The sequence below is a fragment of the Vigna umbellata genome, chromosome 1, assembly GCF_029865625.1.
Source record: "Vigna umbellata cultivar VRB3 chromosome 1, Vumbellata_1.0, whole genome shotgun sequence".
Classification (NCBI taxonomy): Eukaryota; Viridiplantae; Streptophyta; class Magnoliopsida; order Fabales; family Fabaceae; genus Vigna; species Vigna umbellata.
In genome coordinates, this window is record NC_142165.1 from 101,181,026 (window position 1) to 101,193,671 (window position 12,646).

Consider the following 12,646-nt stretch of genomic DNA (forward strand, 5'->3'; position numbering starts at 1 on the left):
ATAAATTAGGAACAACATATTTCTATTCAATCTCATCTCAAACTCTTCTCAGGGATATTTGTGTTTGATGTGAAATAAACAAATAAATCATAATTAATCAGTGTTCCACGTTACAATTACAATTATGTGACTAAAAAGATAAGATTGAATGTCTTGTCCAAATTCTTATTATAGGTATTTTGCATTTTGGAGTATATTATCATTTAACTTGATTGTTGATGCACATATATACCACACCCTGGATAGTAAATTGATTTAATGAAATATTATTAAAAAAATTGAATGTCATTAATATATGTTAAGAGTGTTTGACGTAAGATCAACCAGTATCATTATCAATATTTTGATGATGAAGACCCACGATGTTAACATAGTTAATTAATATTTGAAGTGATATTAAAATATTAATACTTAATACTTTTTAAATCTAAATTTTCGTCAGCCTCTTGAAAGAATTCACAGAAGAGCAGAATTGATAGGCTTGAATAAACCTTCAATTAATTAGTCCTTTAAATATTTATGACTTTTTTTTGTTTTATTTTTTTAATTTAAATTCTTGTAATTTAATTTATGATTACATGTTATCTTTCTTCCTTTGTTTTTCTCTGGATGTCTCTGATGTAGTATTTTTTTTTTCTATACATTATTGTAATTCTTGCTCTTAAGATGTTAATTTGTAATTTTTACATGAATTGTTTTTTAGATGTGAGATTACATTTATTCAATTAACTGTTACAGTTGCATGTTTATTGTTTTAAAATAATGCAATTCTGTTAACTTATTCAAGCTACAATTACTTAAATAAATGATAGTTTGCCTTTAATTTGTTAATCTTTATCAATATTAAGTTTTTTTTCATTTAAATTTGAAATTTATTTCAATTTCAATTTATATTTTTAAAAATTATTTTTCTACATTTAATTATTTCACAAAATTACATACATGGATGAATATAAAATAATTGGCGATTATTATATAAGGAAATACAACCTATTAGTATTGGGACAAACAATTTAATCCGATGGGAAAGATAGCTATTTAAATATTAAATATTTTAACATTTTATCATATGTCATTTTTATCGTAAAAGTAATTTTATAATATATATATATATATATATATATATATATATATATATATATATATATATATATATAATTTTATTTTTCTCTTTGATCTAAAGAAAGTTTAGCCTTATTTTGATAGCCAAAAAAGTGTAACGAAAAAAAAAGAAGCAAAAAGGTGTTACCAATTTGCTTACATGTAACGGGGGAAAATGATAAACTTCAAAATATAGTGAACTTTTAAAATATAATAAAACAATAAAACTTAAATTAAGTTGAATTATATCATAAATCTTATCTCACTGGTGGGTAACAAATTAAAAGAGATGGGTGAGACAAGGAAGTAGAAGATGTCGAAGTTGAAAACAAAAACACAAAAAAAAATCATATATATAAATTCTTTTAATAGTGGTTCAATTAAACGGTAGCTAAAGGAAAAAAAATAACAATCAATAGAATAAATTCTTTTAATAGTGGTTCAATTAAAAATATTTAATTTAATTAAACAAAATAATAAATAAATAAAAGAACATTTTTTTAATATTTTACATTTCTTTTACCTAAAAAAAATGAAAAATAAATAAGAGATTTAATTTCCTTCGTTTCTTTTGATTCTAAATATTCTTATCTTCACAAATATAAATATTCTTTTACGTCTAAACTCAACCCAAGATATAATATTATATATAGAACTAGATTACATACACTGAATTTATTGATAAAATGTGTCAATATTGATATTATATATATAGTTAAATAGTATACTGAAATAAATATTACATTTTAAAGTAAATAATATCAATATAAATATTATAGCATGCTGTGTTATTATTAATTAAAACTTTTGATATCAATATAATTATTAAAATATGAATATTACACTAGATTAAAATAAAATTTAAAAACATCACAAGAATATGATTTTCAAAACCTAAACTTGCATAAATTAACTTCAAAGCAATCATAAAAAAGAAAAAATTCAAATTACACATCAGACTGAGTTAGTGGAATCTTAATGTATCATTCTATTCTCCATTTATTTACAGAGGGGAAAGTAGAAAGTATAAATTAAGAGTAATAAATTTAGTGTCACATTATTGAGATTAAAACAAACACTTCATTTTGGAATTATAAGTCTGTACGTTGCATAAAATATTATAATAAAATGAATAGGAAAATTATATGCCCGTACAATTATACATTTTATTATAATAATGTTATTTTTATTATTTAATATATATAATAATAAAATAAATGTAAAAAGTTTATTTTTCAAAGCGAATATAAAATGAAAAACCACTGGGTAAATGTTTTTTAGTTTCTAAAAAACTGAAAATGATCTATGTCCACAAAGAAATGTAAATGGTTATTATTATTTGTTTGGAGAGAGTTTAGATTGAACAGCCTCAATTGTGATGGAAGCAAATGCTATGAAAGAATAGAAAGAAAGACGAAACTGATATACTCGACAAAAGACAGTTGATATAAATTAATAATAGAAAATGTCACAAAAAAGCATGTTTACTACTACTTGCCTAGGATTAAAACATACATGCAAACAATCTCTCAATTGAAGAAAACAAATGGTTTTACAAATAATAGGAAAAACAAACAACAGCAATTCCAATCAGGAGAGATGAGAGATAGAGTGGTTCCTTCGACATCCTCTCATGTCGATTTTGACCATATATTCCTCAATCCTTTCACCTGCAAAACATAGGTCATGATACACAATGAGACAAACTTTTCAAGTTCACGGGTTCAAGATGCGACCATATATGCTTACTTTACTCATACCAAATACAAAATAAATCACCATTCCATAATTCCATGTGATCTATTCAGTCTGCTCATAAATCATATATAGCAGCAGCTTCAAGAAAAAAAGACAGAAAAAAAATGATATCTTTTCTAAAAAGCTATTGCTTTGCTTGGAAAATTTGGAGAAAAGAATGTCTGGTTTATGTCATTATTGAATTGTTTAAACGGAATCATAAGCATTGAAATTAATCTTTTGATAAATTTAACAATTTCTAATTTGGTTGATTTGAAGTTATCGGAAACTTTTTTCTTGCTTTTATGAGACAGTCAACAACCTCTAATAATACTTTAGAAAACGACATCCAGTCATGATCATTGCTTTGAAAAAAAACTTCATGGTCTCGGTCACAGACTTAATAACATGCATGGTGTTTCAACTAGCTTCCCGAGGTAGAGATCGTAAGAAAAATAATAGAAGACAAGGTAGATAAGCATGCATGGTGATGAAGGTATTAGTTCCGAAAAGAAATATGCTTGCATGGTCAAAGGTTGCAAAGAGAAGTTAAATGATTGAATCTAAAAAACTTCAATTTCCAATTCAAAATTCAAAACAAAAGGTTGATTGGGAGAAAACTGAAGAGGATTTGCATAAAGAAGTAAATTTGGTTTTCCTGGTGTGCAGAAAGAAAACGAAAGGAAAAGCTCATGGGCATAAAGATGAGAAAATGAGATGATGATCGACTTAACTGGTTTAGAGGGAGCAGGTGTAACCAGGAGGAGGAGACTTGCCACAAGCCACAAGGAGCTGAAGGGCAAGAGGGACATAAATGTTGAGGTTGAGAAGCTTGAGCTTAAGAGTGGTGCAAAGGCACGCTGCAGCTTCAACCTCAACCAGTCCTTGAAGCACTGGACAGCACTGGTTGGCAGCCGGGTCTCCCACACCAATGTGAACCAACCCCCCAAGCAGATCCACACAGGAACCCAGTTTCAGAGTGTCAATGGGGCACGTAGCCTGCGCCGGAGACTTGGGTGGCGGGCAGGGACTGTTCCCTCCCTTAGCCGGAGTGGTTGGTGGGTTAAGCACGGGTGGGAGAATCACTGGGGGATTCAATATTGGTGGAATAGGGAGTGAAACGGGTGGCTTCAGACTGGGAGGGGTGAGGACGGGAGGGACGATGACGGGAGGCACAGTGACCGGTGGAACGACAACGGGAGGGAGGGTGACTGGGGGCTTAACAATAGGTGTGGTCTTTGGTTTTCTACTTGGCTTTTGCTTCTTGGGTTTCCCACAGTAGCCACAGCCTAGAATGGGAGTGGCAGAGGAGACGAAGAGCATGCAAAGGAAGAGATAAGCATAGATCTTTGAGGACTCCATGGTTAGAAAGAAAGAAAGAAAGAGAGAGAGAAGTGGAGAATGCAGAAGAAGGGAGAGGGTGATATATAAGAAGAGAAACAAGGAGAAGCAAACAAAAGAGGCTAAGAGCAGATCACGTGAAGATGGGGCTAGCTACGCTCAAAAGGCAGCTGCCAAGTTTTGCAAGCTGGCACACCTTACAACACACATACACACCATGATTAACATAGAATGAGTTCCCAAAAATTAAGCTGGCATGTGGCAGAACTAGGGTACTTCATCCTGCACAGACTTAACCCTGCTTCCAGTTCCTGTGACTGTTCACTCAAGCGTGGCCGTGAGCCAAAAGGAAACTCACTGTAAACCCCCTCAAAGTACATGTTATCAAGCTTAGCCAAAACCGTACCTTCTTCATCTTCCTTTTCTTCCTGTTAACATCAAATGTTTTCTAACCAACATTATTACTATCTTTTTCTTCTTTCAATACTCCTTCTGACTTCACGCTTAAGATAATCCAATCTCACTTCTACAATAATATCCCAATCATCAAACTCTTCATCATATAACAATTTTTAAATCTCATCATTATATCAGGACTCCAGAACACCTTTTTCTATTGTATAAAACTGAGACAAATATATAATATTTCATTACACACTGCATTGGAAAAGAAATACTGAAATTATTTATCGATGATGAATGTTACTATCTGGTAATAAATATTATTGATTGTATTATTACTAATAAACTTGTGCTCATTAGAAATCCGATGGAAAAATAATGTTCACTGACGAAATTTTATTGTTTTGGACTGGTTATCACACCTATTATTTTTTAGTGTTGCTAATCATGAATGAATCTCGAATATCACTTTTTACAAACAAATCATGTTTTTTTTAGTCTCATGTTAAAGTAATGACTTTTAATATATATTAAGAAATGAATTTTAAATTTAAATCAGATTTATAAAATTAGTTATAAGAAGATTTACACAATTTATTTTTATATTATAAATTAACTTTATTTTTAATTAATAAGAAACTTCCAATATTACAAAAATTTAACTCAACTTTCATTTTATTTCTCATGCAAAAATTGTCTGTCATTTGGTATACGTTTCATATTTTCATGATGACACGTACATTTTCTAAAATTAACTTTTCTTAAATCTTAAGAAATAAAAATTGACTATTAAATTTTTAACACGATTAAGATTAAAATATGTATACTAATTAAGTGAGGTTTTTAAAAGTTTATAATTTAAAACTCTTGGTATATTACTGTATGATCTAAATTTACTTTTTCTTATTGTCGGCCAGAAGTACTGTCTCGTTGTACCACTTATACAAATTTCAAGATAATGAACTCAATATATACAAAACAAATGACAGCTCTTTATAATTTTATAATGATAAAATGGTACTAATAAACATAATTTTTTATATTTTAGAAAAAGAGAAAAAAAATGTAATAAAGGATTATATTAAATGAGACTAAAATAATTTTTGGTGTCAAAATACTATTGTAAAAAAAAAAGTTCATGTAAGATAAAATTAAAATGTTATCTATCAAAAGATATTAATAGTTCATATTATCTTTATATAAATGATCATTGTCTGACCAAATATTGTAAAATTGTATGCATAATATGATAATATATTCACATTTGACGCATTGATAATATATGTTATATTGGATTCATTATCTTGGTAAGTTTTACGACGGAATTTCCTCTAACTCTTTTCTTTTTCACAAATTCTAATTTTTTAACTTATGAAATATATATATATATATATATATATATATATATATATATATATATATATATATATATATATATATATATATATATATATATATATATATATATATATATATATATATATATATATATATATATATATTTGAAAGTATTTTCTAGACTCGTTTTTTATCGTTTTCTATTCTAGATACGATTTTTCTAAATATTTTTCTTCTTACAGGCACTAAATAAGATTTTATTATCTTTACCTTTATATATAAGTTCTTTTTCTATTTATTTTTATTTAATCACAAAAAAATGATAATAATGGATATTATTTTATTATTTGATGTTCTTACACTACACTATTTATTTTAAAGATTTTAAATATAATATTTATTTTAGAATTACATTTTAAGATATTGATATTAATAGGTGATAAGTTATTTTATTTGTCTTATCATTTTTAGTATTTTATATTTACTATTTATTTTAACAAATGCACATTTATATTATTTATTCAATTGTTTGTGTAATTATACTTCAAAACATTAATTACACTATATTGAAAACATGACATTTACCTAAATTTATTTTATTTTACTTCAAACATGATTTCACCAATAGATTAATTGAAAAAAATATATAAAGTATTTTATCAATTAAGTACAATTGCTTTTAGCTAAGCATGTCTATTCCTCTTTAGTAATTCTTAACTTTTAAGTCAAGTTTTCAAAATGTCTCCAGTTCTTCACCTATATATTTTTTGTAAAACAACCATATTTGTAAATTAAATTTTAGTAAATATAATAACGTTTTAATTATAAATTTTAAACTTATTTATATTTTTTACCACCAAAAGTTTTATTGTTTCTCAAATTTTGTTATTAAATATTTTTTTCCTTACAACTTTTGTCTTTTAACTTATAAAATATCTTGAACTTTATTCCATTGTTTAAACCACCACACAATTAATACAACTTGTGCCATTTTTTCTGAAAGTCCCCAGCCAACATGACATCCTATCATACTATAATAAAACACTCTAGTCATGTTCAAACAGTGGTTCGATGTTGTATCAACACAACTTTCACAAATTTTAATAATGAAAAATTATATGATTATTTTATATATAAAAAACACATGACATGTTATTATAATTATTTCATTGTATTTACAAATATTAATTTTATAATTGATGTACAAACTGACCTCTTTTACATTCGTTTTTTTGTTTTTACAAATTTAAAAGTAAAACAAATGAAATATATACCCACACACTCCAACAGGATATGTTTTAAAAAATGCTATCCATTATTTTATGTTATGTAATCAATGTGATATCAACGCATGTCCATTTGAAGTGGAACCTACCTTCCCTACGAAGTCAACTAAACCAGGACTAAACTAAAACTTTCTCGTTCCTCTACCTAATATATATATATATATATTATTTGATATAACCATTTTTAAAATAGACTGAATGGACTGAAGAAGAAATTTAACTTAGACACAAAAATCAATGAGAGATTGTTCTGGCGAATATTTGTGAGTAAAAAATTATAAAATTATTATACTGTGATATATATATTTATAGATTTTTAAATCTATAAATATATACATGGTACAATAAATTATATTTTTATAATATTATGTTATAAATATTATCTTTTCTTTATTTCTAATAGTTAATATATCATATGAATAACATATTTAAATCCTATAATTTGCTAAAAATATAATTTTATTGTAAATATGAATTTTATAGATGCAATAATATATATATATATATATATATATATATATATATATATATATATATATATATATATATATATATATTGTTAAAAATTTTAATATGAACTTAAGTTCTACATTATATAAAAATAAAAAATTGAACATTAAAAGAATCTATAAATTCATTTTTGTAAAATTTTAAATTTAAAGTTTATTAAAATTTATATAGATAAAAATGTTTTTTATGATGCTATATTTCTTATTTTAGATATGATATTTTGCTATTATTTTAGACTTTAACTTTATTTTTTTATTTTGTATTAGTAGATCGATCTCTTTATTGTATTATTATATTTATTTTTTAAATAAAAACATTATTATTATTTTTTTAAAATTAAATTTTTATTCTAGTTCATTTACCAATTAATGTATAAAGGTAATAAAAAATAAATTAAAATTTTTACCATAACAATTGATTCCTATTTGTTTTCTTATTTTTGAGTCACAAATGATTGATTTTTTTGGTGTTTTTCTTTTCTGGAGATGTGAGTCTAATACTGTTGTGTGCGATATATTAGGTTTTGTATTTTGTAGGATATTAGGCAATTTAGATTAAAATAGACATTTTAATATTTAAAATGATTAAAATTATTAGTTTGTTATTCTTGACTGCTATATTTTTTATTCGTCAAACAAATTTATAATCCAAAAAGAAATTACATATTAAAAAACTCATGTTTACCTCAATTAACTATAACTTACATAGAATAATCACATAACCTATTAGAATTTCACTCCTTGTATACATGTTATAATTATGATTCGAAATAGAATAATCTATTTTTTACATATTCCATGTTTTTGTCATTTTAATAAATAACATAATTTGTCTAAAATAGTCCATATGGAAAAATCTGTTTTGCCCTTTAAAGAAAAGAAATGTTGTCTCTCTGCATAAATGGAGGAGTTGAACTAGGGATTATGAAGAGTGAAAAAATGGAGTTTCAGAAACAATTACAATATAGTAAGAAAATGGGTAATGCTGACCATGTTTTTCACTTAGCCAAAGAAAAAAATCTTAGGTTTAGAGCTTCTTAATTATATATGTTGTTATTTAATTAATTATTTGCTATTTTAGAAATAATTTCCAATACTTAATAATAAAAGAAACCATTTCTAATGATTTCGCTCTAATCTTATTAAACATCTGGTAAAGAAAACACTAGAACATTGTAGGTGTTTTGGAATCGGTGGGTGCAAGAAATGTTTTCGCATTTTGCATTGTTTAAGTATTTGTTATCTAAGTAAATTCTCAAACTTTGTAAGTATATTTGTTACTTAAAATATTATTTTCAATGTCATTATTTTTGTGTGGACCTTTTCAAATTAAATAATTGGACAAAGACATTCGATTCATTTGCGAATTTTACTTCCAAATTCAAATGCTATCTTATATTGTACAACCGCCAACGGTAAATAAGACTTTCACTGGTAATGATAATAGTTAGTTGGAGTTCGTTATTATTTTCCTGAACACTGTTTCTTTCCCATTAGCACCAACACACAATACTTTGGTAGAAAGGTAAGTTTATTTATAAAACTTTTATTTGTTTTATATAGCACAATTCACATGCGCATTAATCATACAAAGCTGCGATTCAAAGTGACGGTGACAGGAAAAAGCCTTGAGGAGGTGAAGAACACTGCATGGGATGTGTCACATTCACGTACTTTTTTTTTTCTTTTATTATTATTCTTTATTTTTTTTACTAATTTTGTATTCATCCATGTTGTAAATGAAGAGCACCATAACTGTGGTAATTCTGTCATGGTTGAACGTTATCAAGTATTGTTGAGATGATTCTTCACAACTTAATTATTTGTTTAATAATTTTTTAAACTGTAAAGATTTCATCATCTATATTACTCCACTAAGAAATGTCTGACAAGTTTCTTCATTCATAACCTCTTTTGATAAACATAAACATTTTAAGACTGTGTTTTTAGGGCAAGACAATGTGACAAGTACAGAGAAGAGCTCTTAAACTTTCAGGAGTTTTGGAAAGAGAGTACAGTGTGGTCTTGAACTGAAAGTGAAACTTCAATTGCCAACTTAGCAAGCTGCATATGCAATTGCATTCGTTATATTTGTATGTGTTAGCCTGCATATTTTTGTATTTCATCATATCACTTTTTCTATCAAAGTACCACAAAACCTTATCTTAATATATATACCTATTATTTTAATCTTGAAAAAGCATCCTATGAAGGATGGATGAGCCACCAATGAGCACACACTCACAAATCCACAGCTCAGGAATAAAGTTAATTGGATACACATTCTGAAGAGACAGAGAGTCGTGGAAGTTTCTGATGCATATATATATATATATATGTGTGTGTGTGTGTGTGTGTGTGTGTGTGTGTGTGTGTGTGTGTGTGTGTGTGTGTGTGTGTGTGTGTGTGTGTGTGTGTGTGTGTGTGTGTGTGTGTGTGTGTGTGTGTGTGTGTGTGTGTGTGTGTGTGTGTGTGTGTGTGTGTGTGTGTGTGTGTGTGTGTGTGTGTGTGTGTGTGTGTGTGTGTGTGTGTGTGTGTGTGTGTGTGTGTGTGTGTGTGTGTGTGTGTGTGTGTGTGTGTGACCAAGTTAAATGCTATAAAAGGGTCAGCAGTTGTCACATGCATGCTGATCCATAGTTGTTTTCTACCTTTATTTAACAAAATAAATTTCAAGTTGTTGAATAGAGAGAGAAGTATAGCTGACAGGCAGAGAAAGGTATGTATATGACGAATTCAAAAGGTTACAGAGGTATTCATTTTTAACTGATGAACAAATTAAGCAGAAGAGAAGAGAAAATGAAGGTATAGAAGCATATAGTTTGTGCTGTAACTTTCATCCCAATCCTTTTATAGCTAAAATCCAACTTGTCTTACACAGTCCTTTTATAACTAAGCTTCCACATGCAACCCCTTTTAATACAAAAACCTTAAGAATGAATGAAGTAACCAATAAACATCACAGTTTAAAAAATGATTGCTAAAGAAGAAGAGGAGAATATTAAAAAGAAGAAAGTAAAATTATTTTATGTTTCAGATGTTTTGTAATTGAGGAATTTTGTTTTTCAAAATATTTTAATAGCAAAAAATTATACTATTTATGTTCTTAGATATTTTGTTTTGTCCTAAACCAAGTATAACAAAATTGAAATTGACTAATCGGCTTTGTGGTTTAAGTAAATAGCAAAGAGGGAAAAAAATATATTTACTAATTAATCACGTTTTGAGTATGAGCTCTGCCCACAAATTTTGGGTTCTCACTTAGTAAGTTTTTCTCTTCGAAAATGTCTGCCGACAAGGATGTGAATTTATATAAGGAGAGACAATTATTCAAGAACTCTATTTCTCTCAAAGTAGTGATCCAGAAAAAATCTAATTTTAATTATTGATTAAAAAAGTTAGTAATTAAAGCTATATATGTATGTATTATAAATTTTAAATGCATTAAGATACCAACAATAGCCCCCCTTTTTTTTATCAATGATTGAAATTAATAATCTTGCTTTTATTTTGTTGAACTCAAATAGTTTATCCTTTATTCAGTTCGAGATAGTAAATCACACATACATAATGCTGATAAAAAAACACACACAAATAAATTAAAACTTAAAATTTTACCCGAGGGAAAATGAATTACTTGAAAAAATCCCCACTTATAACATAATAACAAATATCATTGATAAAAGAAAAAACTAATCCATTTATCTTTTTTTATTTTGGTTTTGTTTCTTGAAAAACAAAGCACCCGATTGAATCACTATATTCTTTATTCATTTTTTTCTTTCAAAAACATGATATAAACGTACTTGATCAATGAAAAAGCAAGTAGAAATGTACAATTCCATTAATACTAAAACATTAATGTCATGTAAATTAAAAAATAATAGGAAAACAAATAGTTTTTCAGTTTCACTTTTTTTGTTTCAATATAGACAAGAGAAATATTATATATAAACGCTTGTTATATACATAAAAAGTTGAAACATTGCTCTATATATTAAATTTAGCTTGTACACTAACACTTGTCACTTGTGTTTTTCTACTTTTTGTTATTCCTTTATATAAAATTAACGAGTGAATTTTAAACTAAATTCAATTTGTAAAAATTTCATTAATATAAATTCTAATACAGGACTTCAATATTATATTAATAAGTTCAATTTCACTCTATAAAATATATTTGTAAAATGAAATTTAGAGAGATGTATATAGTAAATTTATCTTGAGTTTTACCAAACCTTTGTTTTTGAGTGTTGAATGACAATGGAGGATTGCAGATGGACAGCTTGGCAGCCATGTGAGAAGAGTGGTTAAAAGATTGGAATGAATTGAGAAAGAAAATGATGATTGAGATGAAGAGAGAGAGATAGCAGCATGTCCCTGATAGGGATGTGCGATGCTGCTCTTTGCCTGTCCGTGATGGGATTCGCTCCTTCTAAAAGCTTTTAGTTTTTGTAACCTTCTGCATCCGTGAACCATCTTTCTTTCCTTTGCTGTCATCTCTCTCTCTTGTCACCCTATTTTCTCTCTGTTATACACCTCCACTATCTTACACCAACCATCTATAAATCTGTCTGTGAAAATCTGTCTCAATAATTAACGACAAACTTACTATACTTAAGCTGATTAGTGGCTCATCGATATATCTTGACATGACAGGAAAAAGAAAAAAATAAGTGTAAACAGTGATTCAAAGTGAAGTTAAACCAGCTAAACTCTATCAATCTATGCAGACTTTTTGGTACACATCTTGCTTGCTCTATCTAACTCATTTCTGCACTATCTAAAATACCTGCTATATTAGGCAAATGCAGGGGGTGTAATTAATTTGATCTGAAAATGAAGTAAGATGTTGAAAGTTTTCTGACAGTCTACAGAATCTAAATTTGTTTTCTGAGCACTGACTGACAGAAGAAAGACATTGAATTTAATACA

At 27.3% G+C, this 12,646-nt stretch overlaps 1 protein-coding gene across 1 annotated transcript; it reads right to left on the reverse strand.

Moving 5' to 3' along the window:
• Nucleotides 1-2,526: 2,526 nt before the first annotated feature.
• LOC124837590 (Bifunctional inhibitor/lipid-transfer protein/seed storage 2S albumin superfamily protein) lies at nt 2,527-4,261 on the reverse strand. Its single transcript, XM_047313002.2, has 2 exons — nt 3,573-4,261; nt 2,527-2,771 (listed from the first exon to the last, which is right to left on the reverse strand). Exon 1 carries the CDS (start codon nt 4,198-4,200, stop codon nt 3,577-3,579), a length of 624 nt encoding a protein of 207 aa, XP_047168958.1. The 5' UTR covers nt 4,201-4,261; the 3' UTR covers nt 2,527-2,771; nt 3,573-3,576.
• Nucleotides 4,262-12,646: the final 8,385 nt, after the last annotated feature.

Coding starts and splice junctions, on each gene's coding strand:
- LOC124837590 (XM_047313002.2), bottom strand. CDS start 4,200: ATGGAGTCCTCAAAGATCTATGCTTATCTCTTCCTTTGCATGCTCTTC.